The sequence below is a fragment of the Styela clava genome, chromosome 12 (assembly GCF_964204865.1).
Source record: "Styela clava chromosome 12, kaStyClav1.hap1.2, whole genome shotgun sequence".
In the NCBI taxonomy this organism is placed as follows: Eukaryota; Metazoa; Chordata; class Ascidiacea; order Stolidobranchia; family Styelidae; genus Styela; species Styela clava.
Genome location: NC_135261.1, coordinates 11,835,661 through 11,863,268, shown reverse-complemented (window position 1 = coordinate 11,863,268; position 27,608 = coordinate 11,835,661). Strand labels below are relative to the sequence as shown.

General features: G+C 35.7%; 3 protein-coding genes across 3 annotated transcripts; 1 reads left to right on the top strand and 2 right to left on the bottom strand.

The window, feature by feature from the left end:
• Positions 1–6,832: 6,832 nt before the first annotated feature.
• LOC120330399 (uncharacterized) lies at positions 6,833–9,351 on the bottom strand. The gene is made up of 6 exons (XM_039397364.2): positions 9,149–9,351; positions 8,572–8,688; positions 8,326–8,402; positions 7,919–7,987; positions 7,494–7,673; positions 6,833–7,000 (listed from the first exon to the last, which is right to left on the bottom strand). Exons 3-6 carry the CDS (start codon positions 8,350–8,352, stop codon positions 6,833–6,835), a joined length of 444 nt encoding a protein of 147 aa, XP_039253298.2. The 5' UTR covers positions 8,353–8,402; positions 8,572–8,688; positions 9,149–9,351.
• Positions 9,352–10,356: 1,005 nt separating this feature from the next.
• Positions 10,357–16,455, bottom strand: LOC144430480 (transient receptor potential cation channel subfamily A member 1 homolog). Its single transcript, XM_078118425.1, has 9 exons — positions 16,292–16,455; positions 14,699–14,885; positions 14,503–14,619; positions 13,057–13,295; positions 12,661–12,861; positions 12,339–12,478; positions 11,724–11,828; positions 11,319–11,356; positions 10,357–10,440 (listed from the first exon to the last, which is right to left on the bottom strand). The coding sequence occupies exons 1-9, from the start codon at positions 16,453–16,455 to the stop codon at positions 10,357–10,359; spliced, it is 1,275 nt and encodes a 424-aa protein (XP_077974551.1).
• A 6,180-nt stretch (positions 16,456–22,635) lies between these two features.
• Positions 22,636–27,346, top strand: LOC144430478 (uncharacterized). The gene has a single exon (XM_078118424.1). It carries the CDS (start codon positions 22,636–22,638, stop codon positions 26,596–26,598), a length of 3,963 nt encoding a protein of 1,320 aa, XP_077974550.1. The 3' UTR covers positions 26,599–27,346.
• The last annotated feature ends 262 nt before the right edge of the window (positions 27,347–27,608 follow it).

Genomic DNA, 27,608 nt, shown 5'->3' with positions numbered 1-27,608 from the left:
CATGGAACAATTGAAAAAAAAGGTATTTAATCAATCTGTAATTTCTGACATTCCATATGTATCTAGGGCACTCAATACTAATTTAAATTCCAATGTTACCAGTAACAGTGTAAATTTGAATGTGCCAGTTTCATGTAATAATTCTTTTGTGCCACCTGAGATCACACAAACTGTCAACCCTCCTGTTGTCCAAGCCCAACCACCACAAATCTCTTGCAACGGTGGTGTCGGCCAGTTCAGTCTTGATCTTGCCCAGAGTTTGCTTTCTGCCCAAAGATTGCCAAATATTAGGGTTTGGAAATTCAGTGGTGACCCTTTGGATTATCCACTATGGGAATCCTCGTTTATTGCTCTAGTAGAGCAAAGAGTAAAAAATAGTTTTGAGAAGATGAATTTGCTTCGGCAATATTTGTTTGAGAGTCCTTTAAAGGTTGTAAGTTGGTATTTCTTGTAAATACTGAGGATGTCTATGAAAAAGCAAAATCAGAGCTTAAAAGTAGGTATGAGAATGACAATGTTGTGGGCACAGCTTTTTTTAATAAGCTGAAAAAGTGGCCAGATATATGTACGAATGTGTCCCAAGGTCTGAAGAAATTTTCTGATTTCTTGGAGCAAGTAAAGGAAACCAAGAAAAAAGTAATGGAATCAAATACCCTCAATTTTGCTAGCGCCCATACAGAAATTGTGGAGTTGTAGACAATTTGCCAGATGAAATTTACGATCTCTGGAAATATCAAGTATTTGATCACAAAAGGGAAAAACGGGTAACCCTAATAGGTCGTATCCTCTTTTTTTGGATTTTGTTGATTTTATCAAGATGTAATAAGTCTGCCAGAATTTTAAGGTTCAGACAGAGACCGAAAAACACATAGATATACGCGTGTTTCACGTAATGAATCGCGCAAACCTAGTAGGCTAAGTTTTTTTTTTCAATACCAATGTCAAAGTGCCTAATTGTATTTTTTTGTGAAGAGAATCATGATATCACTAAATGTGATAGGTTTCTCAAACAGCCACATTATAAGCGCAAAACAAAAAAAGTTTTTCGCAAACACAGACTTTGTTATGGATGTGGTAAGAAAACCTCTAAGAGAGCATGTAGAGCTAAGTGTAAAACTTGTGGTAAATTGCATTTATCTTGTCTTCACATTGGTGAAGAACAGCATGGCCAAACTGTTTCAATATGTGTTGATGCTTGTACTGGCCTGATCAGTATGGTGGCACAGACAGTTCAATGATTGTACCTGTGTGGATTAGAGCAAAGTCTAATCCTAATGTAGAATATTGTGATGAAAGGGGATCATGATCCTTATGCTCAGTAACCTGTACTTGGCTGGGGTGTGATTGGGAATGTGTGTAAAGATGTGCTTGAGAAGTCCAATGATTCTATGTCCTTTGTTTCCAATAAAATATTGGTAATGGAAAACAAATGTTCAACTTTTTCTTCAAAGTCTAAGAAAGTAATAAATCGCCAACAGGTTAGACTCAGCTGTGGGCAACATACGGCCCGCGACCGATATTCTCGTTACACTTTTAGTACATTATGATAAATTCATTACAGTATGTGTTTTTTGGTCTCTATTTTTTGTAAAGTTTAAACGCGAATTAAAACTTTCTTTCTTGCATTAGCGAATAAATATGTGAATAAGATATTGAATACTATTCATGTTATAATCCGGCCCACCGAGGACTTCATTTTCCCACACACGCCTCGCCGACTAGAGAAGTTGCCCACCCCTGGTGTTAGATCAATGTTTGAGATGAACTTTGCTAAACATAGCGGTAAAGATGTACCACTTTCTGTCGATGATTAGAAATTCATCAAAATACTCACGAATGGTATTACCAGATCGGAAGATGGGCATTAACTAATGCCACTTCCATTGCGTAATGAACCCGTTTTTCTCCCAATAATAAGCCCTTAGCCGAGAATAGTGCGCTTCAGTTGAAAAGGTGGCTAATTAGGGACCAAAAGTTAAAAGAGGACTATTTGGAGTATATGGACAGTATTATTGAGAATTGATGAGAATGGGTCCCGGAGTGTGAGTTGTGTGTCGATGATGGTATGATAAATTATGTTCCACATATGGGTGTATATCAGGGTGGCCCAAACTGCGGCCCGCCGACACATTCCGTGCGGCCCGCAGAAAAATTTTAGCGCACACTACTAAACCATTGGCAGATATTGCATTTATTAGCAGAACAATTTTGATTTATTTTTAAACCATTCCAACGAGGAATAGTCCTTTTCCTATGCCAATGTCGGGATTGATATTTGTTAAAATCACGACATTTCATTGTTGTATATATCTATAAACGGCCTGTGATCGGACGAGGAGAATGAATTGTCTTATGCAGACGAGACGTAGTCCATGAGATAAGCTCGCCTCATTTGAATAGACGTTTTGTGCCTTTATTTTAGTCAAAACACTCCTATATTTTCAAGCAGTGAAGAACCGCAGAGATGACTTAGCGCCGCGCGATCCATTTTTTTTTCTTCATATCTGGGTCCGAGGTCCCAACTTGGTTGTTTTTTGATGGTAGCACTAAGCCTGCTCACGCTACAAGTAATAAATTTTTTCAAATATAATAATTCATCATACAATGAGTGTAGAAAAAAAGGTGCCCGATGTAAACTGAGAGGAAACGTATTTCCCTACCCACAACAACGTTAAACCGCAGTTTCTGGTGTGTTTTTAAGTAATATCCGTGACGAAAGAATATAATTTTAAGCGACATTACAAAACCAAACACGAAAAAAGATATCACGATACCACGATATTTCTCGGGAAGCAATTTTGAAATAACTAAACGCTTTATATAGTTTCTTTGAAAAACTGATTCGAACGATAAACTCTCATTCTCAAATATATATTTAAAGGGAATACTGTAAACTCGTGATGTTTTAATCACTTTTTTCCGACTGCGGCCCGCGAGACCTCTGCAAAAGTTTTTGCGGCCCTTCAATCTGGCAATCTTGGACCACCCTGGTGTATATCACCATAAGAAACCAGATCAAATCAGAGTTGTCTTTGATTGTTCTGCTGTGTATGGAGGGGTGTCACTGAATGATTACCTTTTGCAGGGTCCTGATTTTATGAATGGTATGTTGGACATTTTGTGCAAATTCAGAAAAGAGAATATTGCTCTCATGACTGATATAAAGGCTATGTTTCACCAATTTTATGTTAGCAAGCCCTATAGAAATCTTCTAAGATTTCTTTGGTGGGACAATGGGGACATAAAAAATGGAGGTGTACTAGAATATAGGCTTAAAGTCCATCTTTTCAGTGCAGTAAGTTGTCCCAGCTGTTCTAATTTTGGCCTCAACAGGGCTGGTGATGATAGCCTTATTTCAAGAGATTCTGTAGCTGATGTTGTTTCACTTGTGCGAAACAGTAAACGTTTAGCTGGTTTGCAGATAACCCTCTTCTGGCATCATCACTTGGGTTGTAAGAGGATGAAACAGAATGCCAGGAATCCGCATTTGTATAATTATGTATGGTCTGAACACGATTGACAACATAAACATGAAACCTTTGAACTCATTCTTGACATATCCCAAAATAATCATACTGTCCACCCAAAAATATTTAGTCACATCAATCTAGATTTTCTTCTGCGTCGCTCTTGCAAAGAATATATTTGTATAAATTCGGTATCGTATTATATCACTAATTTTTCTGCTGTGGTAATATAATTTCATTTTATACAATTTATGATCCCCAAACGATAAAAAACTCATTTTACAAATCCAAGCAATAAATCAATTGTATCAGTATTGGTATTGTGTGGATTTCAACAAACAATTGGTTATGATTTGTGCAAGTGGAAATTAATTCAGGACTTGGAAAGAATACAAGGTGATAAAATATTATGGTGATGATGGGTTGTTCAAACTTTGCTAATGTTCATTCACTAACTTGTGCAATCGAAGTTCATAAAACCGTCATCATTTATAAATCATACCAAAAAGTTTAACTTGTATGATAAAACATCTAGACAAACAAAATACGAAATTGATCACTTTAGTTTCACTTTTGTCGCAAATCGCTCCGCATGTACCTATCAGTTGAATCGCGAATTTTGAAATTTCGACAATTCTTGCATACACGGGCAACCGTTTTATTCTATACGCTGTGGGAGTGTTGCGAAACTAGTAGAGACAAAAGCGTAAAATAGTAAAACTGAAAATAATTAATGCAGTATATATAATACTTGTATGTTTGGTATCAGTATATAGAGAAAATTGTAGATTATAAAACCACTCCGATTATCACAAGAAAATGAAGTGATCAAATCGTTTTATTTTACGTATGTTTTTATGATTCAATTGAAAACTAAATTCTCTTATTTATGTTGCGCATCTTCGAATGAATCTGAATTATTCTGCTTAAGACTTAAATAAAAATGGGTACTCCTGAAGTATGCGCACCAAGATGTCGCACCACCTGAAACCTAACCTGGTACACAACTTGAGTTCAAGTTGTGCGCCATCTTGGTGCGCATACTTCAGGAGGTCTTGAAAATACAGTGAAGACGTAACAATAGAGGTAGACACTACTTGCTGCAATTCCTCGAGTTGCAGTTTATTTATCTTCTGAACTGGGTTTTGCGAGCATGAGTGATTTATGTAGTATGTCAAAGGATGAGCAGGAAAACATGAGAAATAGGAAATGACCTTTGGCATATATTCCATAGGCCTACATATTTACAAAACTTTAAAAGACGTGAAGTACATATCAACGATCACAAAATCGAGATTGAATGCAGAAATTGTTTTCCTGTTAAGTGCGCCCTGAGTTTTCCTTCCTCCTAATTTGGCGTCGCACGAAGAAAGAGTTTGATAGGAAGAAGAGCTGACCCTTGATCTTTATTCCTTAGGCCTACATATTTACAAACTTTAAAAGAGACGAAAAAACACATGAACGAGCACAAAATTGAGTTCGAACGCAGAAATTGTTCACCTGTTAAGTGCGCCATAAGTTTTTTCCATTACAATTTGTCGCCGAAGAAAGGTTCGGGAACCGCTGCAATATGTGAATCTTTTCACGATGGAAGTGACATACCCTATCAACCCGATCATATTCCGCTTCGTTTTGTTGGGCTTTCATATGCAGCGATTCGCAAATCCACAAATTACGATTCGTATAATTTGTCATTACGTCTAATATTGAATCGTTTGAAATTTTTATTTAATTTAAAAATTTATGAGATCTTTGTTTGTAAGTGCAAAAGATTGTTGCAATAATAAACCTTGCGGTATCGTACATCTGACGATGGTGCGTTTAATTCATATCCGCTCGTCTTTATATGATGATGCTCGGAAGGTCCAGGTTCCTCATCGGTTCTGCACTAGTTGATGTGAATAAAGTGCAAAACGTAACTTATATATGAATGTCATGCTTTTAATAGAGAAATAGCGTTCGTGTATTTATTTATGAATTATAAAACGCTTTTCTGTACATTGTGTGAGAAAGAAGTTCTTAGATTTGAACACAATAACCAGGTGCCTTCAAATAATGATAATTTTCTAAGTTTTAATTGCCAGTGTCAACGAGTTCTGTAAGCTTCGAGCGGAGACTGAAAGTATGAAATCAATTTTGACAAATGTTTGTATACGTTGTTTACAATATAATTATCTCGAGAATACAAAATCATAAATTTGAGCAATGAATAATTTCGAATCACTCACATATTCGCTCATCTTACCAAAAATGTGACAACGTGCCATACTTATTACTCCTGCGTCTTTATAAATACTACATCGCTTTTTGATTGCTATCTCTTGCTCTTTCGGTTTGTGAACCGAATAGTACGTTTTGACATTTTTTGTAGGACAACAAAATTTATTTATTTGAGCAATTGATAATGCAGTGTAAGTTTCATCACATGGGTATGCATTATTGACTTCCGTATCGTATACGTTAATTTCGGCAATGCAGATATAACAATGACAATATCAAAACAGATAGGCCACGCATAAAAATACGATTTGATAACACTTTTATAGATCTGATTTGACAGAATAACGATTACAACACGTAAGATAGAAACATGTCAAAATTATAACGCTTTGTATCACTCCCACTCATTAAAACACATCCTGATTTAGGTTGAGATCATACAAGATAGTTGTATAGAATATAATTTCTGATCTGATTAAGCATTGGGTTTGTAATTCTAATATAAAATCATTGTTGAAATATGAACTTAAGTCGTCAGTTTTGTAGTGAGATTGCGCAGCATACTAGTAACAGATATTCAAAATAATTAAGGTGTTTCAGCTGAAAATACAAATTCACATACAGTAGGTAAAAAATTATCTCAGGATGGAAAGAGACACGATAAACTATGATAACCTTGTTCGTGAAAATTCAAGTCTAATCGTTTCATTATACGTGATAACAAACTTTCAACACAATTAAATGTAATAGATGATATCGTGCGATTATACTATAATTTAACAATAATACAACGATATAGTATGAGTTAGAATAGAAAAAAAAAACGCTTAAGTTCAGCAATCCCGTCTCAGCGGCGGGTTTTATTGAATTTAAAACTAACTACTTTTGCGGTAAAATTTATCTACCAAAGAAAAGATCTATAATACAATGGATCAAAATCGAAGACCTGTTGAGTAAGAGCATTGTGGAAGAATTGGAAATACTCGTAAAATGAGGTCAAAGTTGTTTTTGCTTCTATCACAAACTAACTTTTTCTTAACAATTCAAAAACCCGCATCAAATTTTGTTCAGTTGATTGCTTATTTTATATAATTTCCTCAAATCTTCATAATCAGTATATGTTTATATTTAAATACATGGATGGTTTAAAGATCAAGATCATCGTTATCATCTTTCCAATCATAATTATTTTCTTCCATATGCATTTTCATCATAGATTCGATGACTTGAGCGCGTTTGTTGACATCGTACACTCGTAAACGCAGATTATGCACTTGGTTTTTATCAGCTGCATCTCCCAATTTTTTTTTCCGCTAAAAAATAGTGCAACTCACCGTTAAAGCTGAAACAATATGCAATGCATTCGGGGCCCATGTCATCTTGTATTTAATACTTTCCTTTTTTGTAATTTTTCGCTAGATGGCGTTTGTGTATTCAATGGCGATTTCTAAACTTTTCTGTGGTAACACTGTTCCGGGTTTGGCCCTTGATTTTTAATGAATCAAACAACATTGGTCATTTATTGGTTTAATTAAGGCAAGTATAAGTTATCTTCCAAGCCTTTGTTGAACTAATTTTTTCAATATTAGTCCTGAATTTGTACTTGATTTAAAATTTTCAAAATGGTAATGATTCAAGTTCTCTCCAGATCAGATCATAGTAGCCCCTTACACACCAAAGGATTATTGTATGAACTTGTACTGAAAGAAATTACGGAACGCTTTTTATCATTGAGGTTACAAGTTTGGGAGATTTATTATAAATACGTATCATGAAAAGTTGAATAATAGTTTGAATATAATTTACATGTGCATAGGAAACAACAAAGCTTGATTTCTTTGATTTCTCGTTACTTATGTCATCTGTGATTCTAAATTCTTTAATATCATCATGTTCAGAAGGTATTATTGTACAATTTTTACCTTCCTTGTATAACTTCGTATGTTTTTGAAGAAGCATAGTTTCAGTCTCTAACACCAGCTTTGCCTGAAAATTTATTAAACTAGTTTTGGGTTATGGAAATAAAGTTACATATATGTAATGTCTGGGCTTGGGAACAATTTATAAGGAGAAACCTTTTTGCGTGATTAGATCCAAGTCATTTTATGTAAAAAGGGATTCGATGATATGATTTTGTTTGCATTGGTTGAATATGAAGTTAATTGTTGTTGTGGTCAGAGAAATCAAAATTATGAACACTTATTTAGCACTGATTACTGCATTAAACTTACGTGTTGGGCTCTTGATTTCATTTCTGCCTTATTCGTTATTGCTTTAATATCATCCACGGCTAATCCAACCTGAAAAATGGCATTTTGTTTTATTAAAAAAATGGCGTCATCCTACGCAGTCCATCTTTTGCAATCGACAAACTCAGGACACATGTATCATCGGAACGTGTTGAATTATAGTGCGTTTTGGATATCTGTTATTTCCGGTCTCAAAGCTGATTTTGTCGTATTATTAAATCGAATCTTATATCAGTAGCTGAACATACATTTTCTTCTGTTTTATGCTATAAAAGAGATTTTAGGTCTTGAAATCATTGATTCTTAGATGTCAAACACATGTAGTCGTATCTTTCAAATGAAACTTTCGGAATTTTTTTTTATAAGATTACAATAAAATATTTACTTACCAACATATTCATTACGATGATGCTCATGATTATTAAAGATGCAAGAAAAACCAAGTAAGATACTTTTCGTAGTAAACCTGATAACGTAAAACAGTAATAAAAGAAATGCTGTTTCATTACCTTACATGTTTGGAATAATATTCGAATGTGGAAACAATTTTGTATACATCAACAATGGACTTTAAATTATGTGCATCTAATATTTGATTATGCATGAATTCAAGCTGAAACTTGATCTGTACCTACCTGATCGGTATACTCAGAGCTTGAGTGTTCCGCAGTGAAAATCGATTCATATTCGATTTCCCCAATCATCATAACAATTGTTTTCACAATCGAGTCCCATAAATTTCCAAAGGCAATCTGTTAACATAACCCTTTATTGCATGAAGTCAAGAATTTTGATATAAAATGAAAAAAATTTGATAAAAGCAAGTATGAAATGCAGAAAAAAGATTGGACCTCCTGAAGTATGCTCACCAAGATGGCGCACAACCTGAACTCAGGTTGTGTACCAGGTTAGGTTTCAGGTTATGCGACATCTTGGTGCGCATACGTGGGGAGTACCAAAAGATTTTATTTGATTCATTTTTGCCCTCTACTCCAATAGGGAAGGGTAAATTTCGTTTGTGTCACATTTGACGCACCAAGCAAATATCTCAAATGCTTGTATTGCAAAATAAAACATCTTTATAGGCTGCGGCAATAAGAAGAACATAAAATAAACAACTTGAGATTTTAGTCAACTACGAGTACTTCAGGGTATTTATTCTATCCTTATTTTAATATTGTACTTTGGTTATTATCATTCATTATAAAATACCTGGTTTTGGAAAAGCACGTGGAAACTGAATCCGAATGCACAGACAAACACAATCAAAACAACTGAAAACTTTAAAAATGTCTTGAGGATGTTTGTAAACATTACGACATAAATTCCAAGATCGAGCTTTGGTATTGCTTCCACAAACAACAATAAAACTATCCAAGAAAGAAAGATATCTATTGTCGCTAGTTTCCACTGCCATTCCTAAAAGTAAACAATATGTAAACTGAGTATTCATTGGATTAAAAGTCAGTGGTATTCTCCTCTGCGTTCAGATAATACTGTTTATGAATCTTAGTTTCCAGAGGTATATTACTCCGAGTGTATTACATGAATATCTACGTACATAACTTTTATATATATAAGTAACAGTTAAATTCAAACTTTGTACAATACCATCTCTCACCCAGTAGCAAAATTTGGGACCAATTAAACTTTTTCCAATTAGATTCATCCCCTTTCTTTGAGGAGCATTTGAACTTGTTAGTCAACTATTTTTAAATAATTTTTTATACTATTTCGTAATAAAACACAGATTGTTACTTGCCTCTTTTAATAGATTCAGAACAGCAAAAAAAATTGATACGTATCCCACGAACAAACGATCATGCTTTGTAACGCAAGAATCACCCCATTTACTTTGAGCCTCAGGTATCATCTGTACACACGTGTTTCCAGTATCATTAGCTGTAATATCTGGTATAGAAAAGTTCAATAAGGTATGAATTAAAAGAATTTATTTCCTACTCGTTTCTTGGAAAACGCGTGTTAACGTGAAAATCTGCTTGCACAATACCAGCATACTCTTTCATGAGTTAGATTAATACAGCTACCCACCAATGGTCTGGAATAAAAATTTTATCGCTTCTAAGAATAATAAAGTAAAAATCCTTACTTATTGCGTACGGCGGTGGAGTTGTCATAATGAAAGTATTGAACGACGCCATGAAACATGCGTATAGAAGAAAGAGCAGCCAGAAGACAAATCTGAAGTGTTTTCCTTCCCATTTGTACTTCAATATTCGTTTCACAAGCGGATGGCACATAAGTTCACGTTTATTCGATTTAATTATTAACGTCAGACAATGATTTTTTATTTCATTCCTCTGCAAAGCAACATTTCAGTATTGAGTGTGGCATTAAAAAATCACATGAATCTTCATGTAACTACGTTTCTCACACTTATCTCATACAGCAAACAGACTTTAATACATGCTCACCCGAAGCCTATAATCTGCCGTATCATCAAGGTCTTCCAAAACGTTCACCATGTGATGCCGCAGATGAATCTATGACAAACAGGTTTGCATTTTAGGGATCAAAATGTGTATTTAAAAATTTAGCAGTGACGTTAAAATTATATTGAAATGGAAGATTACCTAAAGTTTGAGTAAATGAATTTCCTAACTGATTAGCATGACAATTTTTTCACGTATCAATCCTAACCCCCACCTGACTACACCATCCAAAAATTACATCATTACGACGTAACAGTGACGTAATAGAGCCCTTCAAACTATATGAACTGCCATCCAAGACGCGCAAACGAGCATCCGAAATCGAACAGGTATTTCTCTCGTTTTCTCGTCGCAACGATTCCAATAGGAGAGAGATCGATAACGTCAGTCAGTTCTTTATCGTCGTCGCCAATGCCATTTCGGGCGTTTGTACGTATATTTGGCAAACTCTATGACGTGATTGTGATGTCGTAGTGACGTCATTTTTGAATGGCGTAGTCAGATTGGGGTTAGAATTGACATATCAAAAAATTGGTATGCTACGCCCACTAGAAGTACGTTAGGTACGAGACCTACACAAGACCCGGGGCAAGGGTGGTAGAGACTCTGCATATTCTGGCGTCTAGATTCATGATCATTTACCACCAGAAATCTTATTGGTGGAAATAAGACATTTAACAAGCCGGAAGTATGACAGGTTGTTACTAAAATAAGCTAGTTTGAATTAAAGCGAAGAACTTCCCATACAATTGTCTGATTTGACCTCAGTAAAAAGTTATCTAAAGTTTTTGTCAAGCGGTGTTCAAATATTTATTATCAGCACAACCAACCTGCGCGTGTCAATTTTCTGAATTCACTCATTTGCTACACGATCGGGATTTATTATATTTTTGAACATCAGCAACTCAAACATTTTAATTAAAAATTACCTCTTTTGTCGTGCCGTTAAGATTTTCTGTCCATTTTTCTGAAAGAAGGTATAAATGTTACATAAAATAATAAACTAAAACTTGAATTAAAAGTAGGATTGCACAAAAACAAAATTATTACTTGCTTAAAAAATATTTAAAAACTCCAATCTAGTAATATAAAATAATTGGATAATACGTTTTCTTGCTAAATTGCAGTATTCGTCAATCTGGTCCAATGATGTGTAATTTGCGTTTTCTGATCGTGAGAGTCATGCTTATATAATATTTACTTGGTCTTAAGCGCAGAAGTCAGTTTTGTATATTAAAAAAATTAGTTTGGTATTTGAAGTAATAGTATTTTATCCGTAATGACTCATGGCGATGCACGTCTCTTTCGATGTCATGGTTTAATTAAATAAATACCTTCGGTAATGCATTTGTCCATAACCTTTTCAGCAACTTCTGGTAGATTTCTTATAAGCCTGCGCATTGGTGTTTGCCAATTTTCTTTGTTGTCGGAAATGCGCGCTAAGTAAATAAATGAAACAACTTTTTAAAATTCTACTTGGTTTTTGCCGATATGATTTTTATATTTTTGTGAGGTTCTTTTCAAAAACAAAAATAAGACAATTTTTCATTATAGCAAAATAACATAAGAATGAGTTAAAAATGTTGGTAATTTTGAAGAATTGCTAGATAAGTCATTGAATTTTATAGGACAAATTATAGTGGCATATTGCTAGCGCGAATTATTCGAAAAAGCACAAATCATCTGTTCGTTTTCTAGATTGTGTGTTTCTAATCCCCATGTGTTAGTGTCGAACTGCCATAACTTTTGATTGATATTAAGGAATTGAACTAATTTTCGTCCGGTTCCGTAAAACTCTTTTATATAATTTCAACAGGTTTATACAAAATTATAAGAAATACGGTATTCTGCTGAAAAATTCAAACAAGCGTATCTGTATGTTATTTAAACAGAAGAATTTGAAATAAAACTTTGTTAAAAATCCATTTATTATTAGTGCAAATTCATACGTTTCGCGGCTTTCAGAGCTTTCTTCCAGTCATCTGTTTCAATGATGTACATTGCACAATCTTGGCTATGGTTCTCCGCAGCAACATCCAATGCATTAAAAGAAATTTCCCCATCCAAATATCCCACATCTGCGCCATTGCTGAAAATCAATCAGGTGGAAAGGGAGATTTAAATTACCGGCTGGCTTGATGATGAGATGATGACGTGAAAAAACTTGTTTTTGTTGTTACCTTGGTATTCTTTTAACAAACAAATAAAACGTCATTCGTTATTATCGGGAATATTACAAAGATTCTACTGTTTAAATTTAAATATACTAACTCAAGTAACAGCTTGACCATATCAACATTGTCCTTCTCACAAGCTTTGTGTAAAGGCTTCCAAGTCTGATTCCAAGTCCGATTCCAAGTCCGTTTTTCGTCTGATTTTATCATGTCTCCCGACGATTCGATCAGAAGTTCGGCACCTTTCAGTCTGCCATTTGCCGCGCAGCAATCTAGAGGCGTTAAACCGTCTTCGTTTCTATAAAAAAATTTAACATATAAGATTTCAAATTCGTCAAATTTCAACCAACAATTTTGTCATTATTATTTGCATGATCCTAAAGGCTGCACACCATTTTGCTTCATTGTAAATTAATTTAAAATCAATTGAGATTGATGTTTTTCTATGACAATACCTTGGTACCGACGTGGTGTGGACTTTGTAAATACTTACTCGGCGTAAATATCAGCCCCCGATTGCAACAGTATTCGAACGCAAGTGGCTCTCTCTTCCAACGCCGCCAAATGGAGTGCTGTGTTTTCCTTTTTATCAGTGTCATAAACTATTCTGTTATCTAACTCTAAAAGATATTTCACAATCTTCACGTGTCCGTTGATAACAGCCAGGTGGAACGGTGTCCTGAAATCTTTATTTTTCGAGCTTTTTGCACAACCGAGTTGCTCCAATAGAAACTTAACGTAAAAGTAAAATACAAGTAAACAAAGTAAAATACAATGGCTGTTGTTATTCATTAAAAAGAATGGATTACTATTTGGTCACACTAATAATACATAAAAAAAATAATAAACAATAAATTGAAATATGTTTGGTATATGCTGAAAAAACGTGACATGCAACTTTTATTGGTAAGTAATATTAGAAGTTATGACATTATAGCTAATGTGTTTTAACATAGACTACTAAAAGATTGAGAGTGGTTTTATTAAACACACACTGTTCGCACAAAACTAAACATCTGTTTTAAAATCGATGGTCATGTACGGAGTCAAATGTCAGAACTAGCCTGTATTTTGGTAGTTCCACCTAAGCGCTAATTTTCTTACGTCAAAATCTTTACATATGTGAACGTAATACTTTTCCAAAAAAAAATACTATTAAGTTTCCCTTTTTTTAATTTCGTTTTATATCCATCTGTGACATCCAGGATGAAGAACTGTTTCAACCGCAAGATGCTAGACTAACGACTATGTTGACAATATACATGCAGCTCTTTGGACTTCAATTATTTTATGTTTTTGTTGTAGGCGCTCCTCACAGTTGTTATTGTAATATTGCTAAATATTTCAGTCAAGTTATTGTGATTCAATGTTCAAGTTACTGATTGACGACTCTTGAGGACACAACGTCAAGTAAGTTTATACATATGTTTTGTGTACTAAGCTTTACATAGTTTGTATTTGTTTTCCTGTCAGGCCTTGAAAGTGCCGGCAGAGGTAATTTGTGTGTTTATTTATTATAACCGTTAGTGATGCCATATTTGGTCATTAGGTGATTGTGTGACATGATAAAGATATTTAAGGTTTGTTTACAATAATATAGGCCTACTGATACGATACTGCCCCGATCTTGTTATTATTTGTGGATTTATTATTTTTATGTTATTTCAGAAAACCGTACTGTGCATCTGTTCGTGCTGCTGTATTGTTGCTCGTACTATGTTGTTTGTTCGTACTGTGTATCTGTTCGTATTGTTTTACACTGTTTGCAACACATCACAAGAAAATAAAACATCTTATGCTGATACAGTGATAGTACGCGTCTTTTTGGGAGTGCAACCTAGTCGTCAAGAGTATTGGTATTCGCCATCCGTACACCCTATGTGGGCAGAGTCCGCGCTCCACAATTAAGATTTAATCAAGGCTCTGCGCCAACACTAACCTTTGCAAATGTGAAATAACCTTTCATTGCTGCAATGTGAAGTGGAGTGTTTCTGTTCTTATCCGGAATATTCACCATAGCAATGAGCTCTTTTTTCTTTCCACTTTCTTCTATTATCTGATTGAGCATATTGAAACAGTAAGGCTTTTATACATTATTACATATATGAAGTCGTTATGTAGGAAAATAAAGTTACCTTTTCTAAAACTGTCAACTGGTTTTTTGTTGCACAAACGTGGATAATAGTACTATCATTTGCTTGTACATTTATATCAACTTGTGCCGTATTCAACAAATAAACAACAACGCGAGATTGTCCATACTTTGCTGATGTCAACAAAGCTGTGTATCCTTTACGAGTTTTAGTTTCTTTTTCTGCGTTTCTGAATAAATAAGAACAAAGTATTCACAATATCACTAAAGATGATAAAAGTTAGCTCTCTCATTTATAGAGAAAATACATTGTGATCTCAAAAAAACGGAAACCATAAATTTGTCAATTACTTCTGTGAAAATGTAGTAAACCATTTTATTTTGCTGAAACTCCAACTTTTTTTGTATAGTTGTACACCAACATTTCACAAACCGAGGGCGTGTTGCACAAAAGTTATGTTCTCTCTAGCATATGTTCCCCTGTCCGTTGCGCAAATTTGTCAAGTCTTCCCTCTGATTTTTGATAAATCGCACATTCTGCTGTATGGGCATGTCAATAGCAAAAATATTGATTAACTGGGTACAACATCTTTGAAGGAAATATCACCGAGACCGTATACCCATTTCAGGGCTCATCATGCATGGGTCATTGCCAAACATCATATAACTGGTCCGTATTGGATTGAAGACGAAAATCAGGCGGTGGGTATGAAACATTATGTGGTGGTGATGAGAACGCGTTTGACATCATTTGGACAAAGTAGAGAGATTGATTGAGTAGATTTGTGGCTTCAAGAAGACAGGCGATGCCCCACATATCAAATCGTGCCCTAGAATGACTGATAGATCGATTTCAGAAAAGGCTGATCAGCAGGAATTGAGACGTCGATTAATTGGACTCGGGACACCGAAGGTTTATATCCGTGGGAGAATTTGAAGAACAACGCGTATCAGAACATTTCTTGAACAATTTGTCAACTCAAAACTACAATTATAAAAATAAAATTCTATAGAATAGTTCGTGTTTGTTAGTGACAATTTTGCGAAACGGATGAACGGTGGCTCTAGTACCCAGAAGGCGATTTTGAATATATATGATCCCATGACAATATAACTTTTGCGCAAAAAGTCGTCGATTCCTGAAATTTCGAGTACAATCACACACAAACGTTGACAATACTCAAATAATTTTCTCCTTCATATAGAATTTATTGAAAAATTTATTTTTATCGTTTTTTTGGGTCACATTGTAGCATAGAGTATAGACCATTGCGCCCCTGCTTTCATAGTGCCAAGGATTAATGAGGAACCAACCGTAAACCAAATGTCCAAATCCAGGATTTTTATATTTCAGCTCATTTCAATTCTTCACGTGGAATTACGGTTTATTCAGATGAATGGTAGATTCTTTGTAACAAGAATGAAAAATGGAAAATAAAATGACGTTTTTGCTTTTACTAATTATTTAGTCTTACCGTAATAATTTTACGAGGCCCATATATTCCATTGTCCACAAACTAAAAGTGTAAATACGCAAACCAAGAAATATAAATTTACTTTTCTGTTAATATAACAATTTGGAAATACATTAAAAAAAATAATAATTGAAATTTACAGGAAATCCAAATTATCATACTTTTCAATAAGATAGTCCACAATTTTCTCATGTCCATATTTCGCTGCTGTAATCAGTGGTGTTGCTCCACTCTCCCAAGTTTCATTTATTTCAGCACCGTTATCCACCAAAGCCTCGACTATCTCAATTTCTCCAACAACACATGCCAGATGTAACGGAGTCATTTCATTTTTTTGTTTTGCGTTTATTTTCAAATTTTTGTTTTCAATTTCTCTATCATCTGCCCAAGTAATAAATAGGTAAATATATGAATCAATTTAATAGTAAACGTATAAATTAATTCATTTCTGGAAATATCTTGATACATTGGTTAGCATTTAATACATTTATTTTACTATCATTGGGAAGTGTGGATAGATGCATGCAGACCAATCATTTAGTTTTGACAACTTACATTCCCTGCACTTTGTCGCCAAAATGCGGACAATTTCTTTATGCTTCCCATATACGGCATGGTGCAGAGGGGTTGCTTTATTTTTGTCTTTCTTCATAAGTAAAGCACCCATATCCTTGCCAGCATTTTCGAGTATTTTTTTAACGACCTAATGTACAATAAAATTAAATATGTCATTCAAAAGGTTTTGTCCAACACTTACACAAATATTATTCAAATAAAAACAGCTGAATATTTTTTTTCATACTTTGATTACGTTTAGCCAGCTCACTTTTTTGTGGTTTTTAGCAAATGACTGGCATGTTTTGATGAGTATATGACAAGTATAGATTTGGAAAACATGAAGTGTTGTACTAATGAAAGCTACTAAGTCTTACTTCAAAATGTCCCTCGGCAGCTGCAATGTGTAGGGCTGTCTGTTTCCAGCTGTTTTCCGTAAGAATCTGGTTTTTATATGACTCTAGCAATTTTTCTACTACTACAACTTTTCCACACATTGATGCGATATGCAGAGGCGTATTTCCTTGGTCGTCTTTTTCCCGAAAAGATAACAAAGCATCAGGTTTTGTCGTATTCGGGATTTCATTTTTTAAGCGGATTTTCAATTTCAATTGTTGCTTTGTATTTAATGACATCATATTTGTCTGTCCCAGACCCAAGGATCACATGTGGCCCGCTGTATCATTATCATTATCTAAAATTGGTGATAACAAAAATAGCATTTTGTATTGTTTTGTCATAAACATAACCGGGAAGATATTCTAAAATCTGAAACATTGTCGCATCACTATCATCGTTGAATTTATCAGTGACATGAATAACTGAGACATTCAACAGGGTAATTGAGTGAATGGTGTGAATGGCCAGCCTAAACTGGTATAAAAGTTAGTTCTTTAATTTAAGACGACCTTGAATGACCTAAAACTTTCACAAATTCATTCTATCCTTTCTTTCAGAGATATTCGTTAATAATATCTCAATAGACAACTAAATATCTGCCTAGCATCATATTCCCTATCGCATTTTTTTTCGTAATCAGCGTGAACAGTCACACTAAAATTGGCACCTAGTGTCACAAAATTTTAGTAAATAACAAGTAATGTAACAATTTTACCTTGCCTACCTCGCATTTTCTAAATTTAGTAATCGCTCAATCAATCTGCAATGATTCGTAAGTCACTTTGTAAACATATATTCGAAGGGAAAGCTGACCAATTCAAACATACTTTTTATCTGATGTCGGAGAAAAAAGTACTTGCTGCGGAAAACGAAGCCTCAATGCTTGATATGTCTACGAGTTGCGTCAGTGCCAAAAAAAGCATAATTTTAAACGGCATGTTATCGATGATCGGGCTATCTTCTTCGTAAAAAGTGGAACTAATGTGGCCCGCGAAGAACACAAAATTAATATATATTGTGGCTCCCAACGCCGACAACCTTGAATCACCCTGATCTAGAAGGTTCTTTCAACTTGATGTTCCTATACCCAAATAATTTCGATACCTCTCACAAAATATACTAACAAGTAAATTAGGATTTCTTCAATATTAAGCGCATGTATGTAATTTCGAAAGATCCTTTGTACACAGCTCCTGTCAAAAAACACCCCCACTACCGTTCAAAAGAAAAAAAAATAATTGGTTATTATCCAGTTAGAGTGAGGGCTAGGAATGCAGATTGTGCAAGAAATTGAAAATTGTAAGTCATTTCACACTCTAACCATACAACTGGATAATTACTAATTTGTTTTTTTCAAATGTTGGAGGAAGGTTGTTTTTACAAATCTCCAATTTTTGCATTAGTGGTGGGGATTAGTACAAAATATCCGTTTCGAATGAGTGTGAATGTTTCCTGCTCGGGCCTAAACTACTCTATTTCTCACAACTTCAATTTTAGTAGCACAGGAAATGGTTTTAAAATAATTAAAACCTTGTTTTGAAACCGATACGACAAACTAGAACAAAGAAATCATTTCTCATTGCATGATGTTTCGCACTCGATTGAACGATCCCCATATATACGATTTATAAGTCATAACTCGACAAGTTTCCTATGTGCACGTTCCAGGACTTGTAAGACAATGGATTGGTATCTATGTTTCTGCTTATTATCTCGTCTAATGGAAGTTAAATTGAATCATGAAAACAAAAATTTAAAACACTTGCTGGAGCAACCCATATTCGAATAAATTTACTCGTATGCAAATTTCAAACGAATAGATAACGCTAAATCAATCTTGAAATCAATAATTAGTTTCAACCTTAATGCTGTCTACGCATTGTCGTTCACGATCAACACTTTCAATATCTCCTTTCATGCTTGCCCTGTGCAAATCTGTTATCTTGAATTTTTCCATGATGTTTGATGCGTTTCCGCGGTTTTCCCTAAATATTGAAATATCATATTTATGATCAAAATATATATTTAAGTACAAGTAAACGATAGGAAATAAATTGAAAATAAGGAATATATACCAAAAGTAAACTGTAGTTTAAACTTCAAACCACTGGCAGTTAATGATTTCTTCCTGTCTATAGGCCAACTTCATACAAAGGCTCTAGTCGGGTTTCATTATTAGAGATCAAGCCCAAGACTAAGCCTGGATACCAACATCAAACCGAAAAATTATTTATTCGAAGCTCTGAACTATAGGTTTGAAATTGATGTATATTTAGCCAACTAAATAGCGTTAAATTCTGATTCTCGTCTGTAATCTATTCCTCTAAACCAGGGGTTCCCAAACTTTATTGGCCGCGGGCCAAAATTAGAATCAAAAGGGTGTTTGCGGGTCGGAAGAGTGTAGTGCCCGAAAGTGTGCAACGGTTTAGCTGGGGCTCTGTGGATTCACATTTGACATTTTTATAAACATGTTTGTTTGATTCATAATGGCGCTTTATGTCGTATTGTTTTATAACTTGAATAGTTCGTCGGCAAAGTGGACAAATCGCTGAAGTGTGATTCTTTTCAATACAGAAATACGAACGATGCCATTTATCGGAGTAACATCTGTTTTCAGAGTCTTGTATATTGTTACTGCAGCGGTTTGCAGCAGTGTCTTTAATGATTGACAGGCGAGATTGTATGACGTCATAGTTAGAATGTTTCGTTTAGTTAGAATGTTCTGGAAAACATGTCATTTCCTGTATCTGGCTTGTAACACGAGTTAGTGCTGTCCCTGTATAGTTCAGACGTGTATGGCTATATTAATATTATTCTAGTGTCAAATTTTGTTGTTTGAATCTGCATGTATAAATATGAGCTTAGGATATGTACCGGTACTGGTATTGAGTTCAGTTGCATATTGTTTTGACGAAAAGGTAATTAATTGTTATGTTCTTGTTTACACAGTTTGTTATAATAATCTACCAGAGAAGCACCGAATTCAATGTCAGTTACCGCAGTTTCAACATTATAATTATCAATTAGCATTTAACCGGAACACAATATTTCATGTTTGATGACATTACTGCATTATTTCTGGACTTTGTCCTGTGGAAGCTGGATTTTCATGCTATTAAAATATTGAAACACGAGTCAAGCTGCATTGAATTGTTATTAGATTCGTCTGCTAGCATTCCATCAACAGACTAAGGAAGGGATCGAATGCCTGCAGCCACAGTAACTGACAATAGGTCTGCTGAACTGTCAGATTCGAGTCATCAGGAATATTTACAGAATTAACAACAATAATAGTCAACAGAATAATGGCAAGTTAAGACAACCGAGAAGAAGGAATATCAAAGTTCACACCAACAGCTGACAATCCAAATTATGTCAATTCTGATGTCAATTCCGAGTTGCTTGCATCTTCGAGTGGTATGTCAAAAGAAATAGAAGAAACAATGAGCGATATACCCAATGTGGATTTAAGGTGCCTTTCCAAACAAGTTCAGCATTTAACTGATGAGATGAAAGGTGAAGATGATGCACTTTCAATTGCTGGTTCTGCAGCTGCTTGCTCTAATTGCAGTCACAAAACAGAAAAAAGTTCAATTTCCCAACAAAGCAACTCCAGCCTTGTTTCACTTAGACTGAAATATAAAACAAATCTTGCTGACCTGAAAGTAAAGCAAAAGTATCAGCAAGAGGAGGATAGACTAATGAAGGAGTTCCAGTCATCAATGAGCAATCTTAAGCTTCGAAGAGAAATTGAAGTAAATGAAGCCTGCCTATCTGTTCTTGATGAAGAAGAAGTGAAACTTCAACTGGAAAGTAATGAGCTCTCGGCTATAGCCAGTCAGGACTCTGGTAAGGTTCCAGAGTCGTCAAGTTGCCATGGAGAGCCATTGCTATTACAACTGGAAGGTACCAAGCAGTTGGAATTAACCAATCAAAATTTAGGTGAGACATCTAAGTTGCCAATATGCCATGGAGAGCCATCTCTATCACAATTAGAGAGTACCAAGTCTTTGAAATTAACCGAACGGAAATTAGATGGGGCTTCCAAGTTGCCAATATGTCACGGAGAGCCATCTTTACCAACATCAGCTAGTTATGTTTATTCTGTTTCTGGTTCAACAAGACATTTGCAAACACCATCAACCGTAATTTGCTCATCACATCCACAATTTGTAAATTCTGTCGTGCAGCACCTTCCAATTGACGGTCAATGTTACACACAAAATGCCATGCAAAGTGTTCCATTTTCATATGGGTATGCACCAATGAGCAATTTACCATCTCCACAAAGCCTGTATTCTACTGTGAGACAAGGTGATAACTTGCTAAGCCAGCTCAATGGTCAAAACGTTGTCAACAATCACCCTTTTTCCAGTGGAATTAAGACAACATGTGATAGATCAGCAGATAGAGGAGGAGCTCAATATAGACTTCCAGAAATCAAAATTGAAGTATTCACTGGGGAAATTATTAAATATCCATCATGGGAGACTGCATTCAATGGTTTAGTTGATAACAAAGAGGCATGTGTAGAACAAAAGTTGAATTTGCTCAGCCAATATTTGAGCGGTGAGCCGAAAGAACTTGTGCAAGGTTATTTGTTACTTCAGACCGAAGATGCATATGTAATGGCAAAGGAGGAGCTGAAGCGAAGGTATGGGAATTCAAATTTGATAAGTAAAGCGTTTGCTACTAAATTGAAAGAATGGCCCAATATAGCACCACATGACCCAATTAGCATAAGAAGGTTTTCTGACTTCCTAAATCAACTTCTGGCTGCAAAAAGGCGGTTTCAGTGTTTGGGTATTCTGGATTACTCCCAAGAAAATACGAATATTGTGGCAAAGTTGCCATATGACGTTATAAACTTGTGGAGAATTGAAGTTAGAAAGTATAAACAAGTAAAGAAAAATGAAAATGCTTATCCATCTTTTGATGTTCTTGTAAGATTTGTGTACGATCAAGCAGAGAATGCCAACATTCCAGAATTGAGTGATCTCAAAAAAGAATCTAGAGCATCGTATCACAAAGCCGATATGTCAAACAGAAGATCCAAGGTTGTGGTGCTATCCACTTCAACAAAAGAAGAGTGTAAATCACAATGTAAATTTTGTAATAAGGATCATTTTCTCCAAGATTGTGAGAAGTTCATTAGTTTATCAAGGATGGACAAGAAACAATTCATTCTAAGCAACAATCTTTGTTTTGCGTGTGGCTCTGGAAGCGGTCATTTTGCACGAAATTGTAAAGATAAGGCGAAGTGCAAAATATGCCAGAAAACTCATATGACTTGTTTTCATCAAGCAGAAAAACAAAAGACGTCAGAGCAGACCACATCTTTATGCACTACGACCAGTAACAAGATTGACCAATTGCATGACGTCGAATGTGACTTATCTATGATACTTCCAGTGTGGATCAGAGATAAAGGTGATCATAGTAAGGAAGTTTTGTCTTATTGCATTCTAGATGAGCAATCTAATACAGGATTCATCAGGTCCAGGAAGAACTTGGTGTCAAGGGACACGAAACCAGCATAACTCTATCAACAATGTTCAAAAGCAATGTGGCCATTGCAACTAGAAAAGTATCATGTTTGGAAGTGCTCAGCTATGATCGTAAAGTGTGTATAGGATTGCCACCGGTGTACACTCGAGAAGAAATTCCAATTAGACGATCACAAATACCCACACCAGATAAGGCAAGGGCATGGCCTCATATAGAAAAAATTGCTGATCTAATTCCACCATATCATCCAATCGTTCCAGTTGGATTATTGCTTGGGAACAACATTCCTAGTGTACTGAGACCTAGAGAAATAATTGCTGGCCATGATGACCAGCCATATGCTCAAAGGTCAATTCTGGGCTGGGGAATTGTTGGAGCAGTGCGGAGGTCTTCACTCAAACCAGCTGTTTCTCATCTGATTGATACTGATGTAAGCAACCATGATGTAGATATTTATCCTGAAGTAACATGCAGATTTGCTTTATTGACAAAGACAAAAGAAATTATTGAGCCTCACCATCTACAGCGAATGCTGGAGCTAGAATTCACAGAGCGTGAAAATAAATACAGCGAGCTTTCCATTGATGACTCTCGATTTTTGAAAATTTTATCAGAAAATATAGTCAGAACCAATGATGGTCATTTCGAAATGCCTCTGACTTTAAAGTCTAGGGAAGTTTCATTACCAAATAATAGATCACTAGCATTGCGTAGACTGCTCCAACTTAAAAAGAGACTACTGAAAGACGAAAGATTTAAAAATGACTATGTTGAATTCATGGAAAACACACTTCGAGATTGTGCCGAAAGGGTCCCAGATGAAGAATTGTTGCTGCTCAATGGTAAATTTAACTACATACCTCACTCTGGAATTTACCATAAAAGGAAAACTGATCAAATCAGAGTTATATTTGATTGCTTTGCGGTCTACGCTGGTGTTTCACTAAATGACTACCTTTTGCAGGGTCCGAATTTAATGTCAAATTTGGTTGGAATTTTATGGAGATTCAGGCAAGATTCTATTGCAGTAGTAAGCGATATTAAGTCCATGTTCCACCAGTTTTATGTAAAAGAAGAAGACAGAAATCTCCTACGGTTCTTATGGTGGGAAGATAGCAACTTCCACATAAGTATCGTAGAATTTCGAATGAAAAGTCATCCATTTGGAGCAGCCAGCAGTCCAGGTTGTGCAAACTTTGGTTTAAAACGATGTGCTGATGAAGGAGAAGCCGAATACGGAGAAGCGGCAGCTAACTATATTCGACAGGATTTCTATATGGATGATGGGTTGAAGTCTGTGGCTACAGTTGAAGAAGCAGTTGATTTAATTCAACAGAGTCGAGCACTCTGTGCCAGTGCTGGCCTCAAATTGCATAAATTCATATCTAATAACCGTGAAGTGCTTGATTCCATACCAGAAGATGAAAGAGCTAAGCATATTAAAACTCTGGACGTCACAGTTGATCCTCTACCAATTGAAAGGACTTTGGGTATTGTCTGGTGTATTGAATCCGACGATTTTCAATTCAAAATAGAAATAAAGGATCTTCCGTTTACTAGAAGAAACATCCTCTCTTCGGTGAGCTCTATTTTTGATCCTGTGGGATTTTTAGCACCAGTTGTTTTAAGAGGAAAAATGATTTTACAAGAACTCTGCAAAGAAAAATATGACTGGGATGACCCAGTGCCTAATTATTTGCGAAGTAAGTGGGAAAAATGGCGCAATGAAATTCTAGAATTGGAGCGACTGAAGATTCCTCGCTGTTATAAACCTGAAGACTTTGGCCGTATCAGCTCTGTTGAACTTCATAGTTTCTCGGATGCCAGTGAAATTGGTTATGGCCAGTGTACTTATTTGAGACTGACTAATGAGCGGGGTGAGATTCATTGCAGTTTTGTTATGGGAAAGGCTCGTGTAGCCCCGTTGAGGCAAATCACAATACCAAGAATGGAGCTGACTGCAGCTGTGATCTCAGCAAAAATGAGTGACCTAATTGTTCGGGAGCTCGAGTATAAGGACATCAGTGTTTTTCATTGGGTGAATAGCAAGGTAGTTCAAGGCTACATAAATAATGAGGCAAAAAGATTTCATGTGTTCGTAGCTAACCGTGTGCAACAGATACACGATTTGAGTAAATCTGATACATGGTTTTACATCGATTCATCTGCGAATCCTAGTGATGACGCCTCAAGAGGCATAAGTGCAAGAGAACTTCTTTATGATTCTCGCTGGCTAAGAGGACCAGAATTTCTTTGGCAACGAGATCAGAGTTGGAAAAGCTCATTATATAAAGCTGATGAGGAAACTGAAAATTGTTTGATAGAGGAAATGAGAAAGGCCACCTGTTTTGTCACCAATTGTAATAATGGATTTGTCACCTATCTTGAACCAGAGAGACTGGAGAGATTTTCTTCGTGGAATTCAGCTATTCGTGCCGTTGCCAACTGCATTCGGTATGTTCGATTGATAAAATCTAGAGTACAAAATGAGTATGTAATGGAGAAGTTAAATGTAGAACACATGATGCAGGCTGAAAGGCAGGTTGTGAAAGGTTTGCAATCTAAGTATTTTGAACGAGAGATCCAGTATCTGAAAAGCGAAGTTGTAAACCAAGATGACGCGGTTGTCAATGCCCATGTCAAACAAAGCAATCTGAACAAGATTAGCTCTTTGTTTCGCTTAGACCCGATACTGGATTCGTGTGGAATATTGAGAATTGGGGGACGGATTAGACTTTGCTCGACTATTTGTGCAGAGATGAAGCATCCTATTATTTTTCCGAGGAAAAGCCACTTAACCACCTTGCTTATTGATCATCATCACATCCAGGCTTGTCACTCAGGGCGAGGCTTTACTCATAACATGCTGCGCCAGCGAGGTTATTGGATATGCGGTGGATCTTCTGCTGTGTCGTATCATATTATGAATTGTTTCCAATGCAAACGTCTTAGAGGAAGAACTCATTTGCAAAAAATGTCAGACTTGCCTGAGGACAGACTTGAGGAGGCTCCGCCTTTTACCTTTTGTGGTTTAGATATTTTTGGATGTTTTTACATCAAAGAAAAAAGATCAGAGATCAAGCGGTACTGTGTTTTATTTACTTGCTTGTCATCCAGAGCAATACATATAGAAACGGTAAATTCACTTGAAACTTCTGCTTTCATCAATGCTTTGCGTCGATTTCTATGCCGAAGAGGGCCAACGAGAATGATCAGATCTGACTGTGGAACTAATATAATTGGATGCAGAAATGATCTGAATAAAGCATTGCAAGAAATGGATCAGGAGACGATAAAGAATTATTTACTTTCTGAACATTGCGACTGGATAGAATTTAAATTCAATAGTCCAAGTTCGAGTCACATGGGAGGAGTATGGGAAAGGCAGATACGAACTGTGCGGTCTGTGCTGGAACCTCTTCTATGGAAATGCGGATCTCAATTAGATGACGAAGGGCTTAGAACATTTTGTTGCGAAGCTGAAAATGTGGTCAACTCCCGAGCACTAACAACAGATCCTCTCTGTGATCCAAGTATGCCTGCCCCATTGACTCCTAATCATTTACTAACAAAGAAGGCTAAACTGTTGCTTCCGCCACCAGGGAAGTTTCAAGATGCTGATTTATATGCTCGTAAAAGGTGGCGAAGGGTGCAGTTTCTGGCTAATGAATTTTGGAAACGATGGAGGAATGAATATGTACATACCCTACAACACCGTCAAAAGTGGACAAATAAGCAAAGAAATTTCAAGACTGGTGATGTAGTCCTAATTTCAGATGAAAGCTCACCAAGAAACCTTTGGAAGCTTGGTCGAGTATCTGAGACAACTGCTGGAAGTGATGGCCTTGTTCGGAGGGTAAAATTGAATGTGGCAAACAGGAACTTGAATTCTGCTGGTAAACGAGTATCTACACCGACAGTGCTAGAGCGCCCCATTCACAAGCTGGTTCTTCTCGTACCATATGACAAAGATAAAGATTCTCGTGAGACGAAGAAAATGGAATAGTTTTTGTGAATAATCGGCGAACTAGTAATTAATTCCATATGTAATTATTGAGAGTTGGTTCCGCAAGTGTAATTTTCTTTAGATTTTGTAAGGAATCTATGTGTAAATAGTGCTGTTTCTTTCTTAATGTTATTCTGTTCAATTTTATGTGTTCATTGAGTTAGGTTTAGAGTCGATTTGTATAATTGCAAAACATAGTAGGTAGTTATTGTTTTGCAGGAGAGCCATGTTACTGCAGCGGTTTGCAGCAGTGTCTTTAATGATTGACAGGCGAGATTGTATGACGTCATAGTTAGAATGTTTCGTTTAGTTAGAATGTTCTGGAAAACATGTCATTTCCTGTATCTGGCCTGTAACACGAGTTAGTGCTGTCCCTGTATAGTTCAGACGTGTATGGCTATATTAATATTATTCTAGTGTCAAATTTTGTTGTTTGAATCTGCATGTATAAATATGAGCTTAGGATATGTACCGGTACTGGTATTGAGTTCAGTTGCATATTGTTTTGACGAAAAGGTAATTAATTGTTATGTTCTTGTTTACACAGTTTGTTATAATAATCTGCCAGAGAAGCACCGAATTCAATGTCAGTTACCGCAGTTTCAACATTATAATTATCAATTAGCATTTAACCGGAACACAATATTTCATGTTTGATGACATTACTGCATTATTTCTGGACTTTGTCCTGTGGAAGCTGGATTTTCATGCTATTAAAATATTGAAACACGAGTCAAGCTGCATTGAATTGTTATTAGATTCGTCTGCTAGCATTCCATCAACAGACTAAGGAAGGGATCGAATGCCTGCAGCTACATATATTATTTGACATCTTTAACCTTTCTTAAACGGCTGATAACTAAATTACTGCCCTATGTAATCCTAATACGGTACGTATAATTAAGATACCGGCATAATCGAATTGTTACCATGAACACGAGCTCAAATGTGATAATGACATAACAATTGGCGGTTTCTAGATTGTAAAAAGGTAGAAACAAAATCTATTT

What these genes read in the sequence shown, in the direction of transcription:
- LOC120330399 (XM_039397364.2), bottom strand. Translation starts at nt 8,352, where the DNA reads ATGAGCATCATCGTAATGAATATGTTG. An exon ending in TCATCGTAATGAATATGTTG is followed by an intron (nt 7,988 to 8,325) that starts GTAAGTAAATAT and finishes GCCATTTTTCAG; the next exon opens with GTTGGATTAGCCGTGGATGA. An exon ending in TGAAATCAAGAGCCCAACAC is followed by an intron (nt 7,674 to 7,918) that starts GTAAGTTTAATG and finishes ATAAATTTTCAG; the next exon opens with GCAAAGCTGGTGTTAGAGAC.
- LOC144430480 (XM_078118425.1), bottom strand. Translation starts at nt 16,455, where the DNA reads ATGACTCCGTTACATCTGGCATGTGTTGTTGGAGAAATTGAGATAGTC. An exon ending in GGGGCTGATATTTACGCCGA is followed by an intron (nt 12,862 to 13,056) that starts GTAAGTATTTAC and finishes ATTTTTTTATAG; the next exon opens with AAACGAAGACGGTTTAACGC. An exon ending in TTAACGGCACGACAAAAGAG is followed by an intron (nt 10,441 to 11,318) that starts GTAATTTTTAAT and finishes TGTTTGTCATAG; the next exon opens with ATTCATCTGCGGCATCACAT.
- LOC144430478 (XM_078118424.1), top strand. Translation starts at nt 22,636, where the DNA reads ATGTTCAAAAGCAATGTGGCCATTGCAACTAGAAAAGTATCATGTTTG.